Here is an 850-nt window from a genome sequence, read left to right as displayed (position 1 = left end):
GAAGAAGCCTTTGAGACTCAAAGTGTTGAGCATACTGCTTCGATTCAGGACAAGGGCAACCAGGACAGGGCATCAAACTCATCCCACAGCTCTTTAATCTTTGAGAAATAGTCAGTTACAGTCATAGTTCCTTGGGTTAGCGTGTGGACTTCTTTGTGCAAATACAGAATTCTTGAACCATTTACTTTATCAAACATCTCTTTCAAATCCTCCCAAACTTAATGAGTACTAGATGCATACAAGACACTACTCAACAACCCTGGCCTCACAACATTCATTATCCATGAGAGAACTATAGCATTAACTTTCTCCCATAAATCATGAAGCTCATGCTCAAATTTGGACTTAGGAAATCTGCCATCGACAAAACATAGTTTATTTTTACCTAGCAAGCCAATTCTCATTGCATGACTCCACAAGGCATAGTTATCTAATCCAGTAAGTTGAACAGAAATCAGAGAACTAACTGGGGTCTCTGTTGGTTGCAGGTACAAAGGGTGGTTGTGATCGATGGAGGGAAATGTAGTGATTCCAGTAATGAAATTACCAGTAGTCGAGGTTGTGGTTGTATGATTGGGAGTAGTATTGTTGAGTTGTTCATCTCCAATCGCCATTGTTAACTAAGAAACAGCTTCAGAGTAAGTAGCTCACAGACCCTAGCTTCAATCAAAGGTTACTCTAACTCAATTCAAAACTCAATTGCAGAATTAAAGTAATAGAGAAGACGAGATTTGTTCGCAAACTAGCTTAGATTCCAACCGGTGGTTCTGATGCCATGTTAGCTGCCATGGATATGGAAATCGAAGCTAAGAAGAACAATCTAGAAGAAGAGGAAATACCACTGTTTCGA

General features: G+C 39.8%; 1 protein-coding gene across 1 annotated transcript; it reads right to left on the bottom strand.

The window, feature by feature from the left end:
* Positions 1 to 218: 218 nt before the first annotated feature.
* LOC142167827 (uncharacterized) lies at positions 219 to 614 on the bottom strand. The gene has a single exon (XM_075227930.1). The coding sequence runs from the start codon at positions 612 to 614 to the stop codon at positions 219 to 221; it is 396 nt and encodes a 131-aa protein (XP_075084031.1).
* Between the last annotated feature and the right edge of the window lie 236 nt (positions 615 to 850).

This window comes from Nicotiana tabacum, chromosome 2 (genome assembly GCF_000715075.1).
Source record: "Nicotiana tabacum cultivar K326 chromosome 2, ASM71507v2, whole genome shotgun sequence".
In the NCBI taxonomy this organism is placed as follows: domain Eukaryota; kingdom Viridiplantae; phylum Streptophyta; class Magnoliopsida; order Solanales; family Solanaceae; genus Nicotiana; species Nicotiana tabacum.
This window is presented reverse-complemented; position numbering and strand designations above follow the sequence as displayed.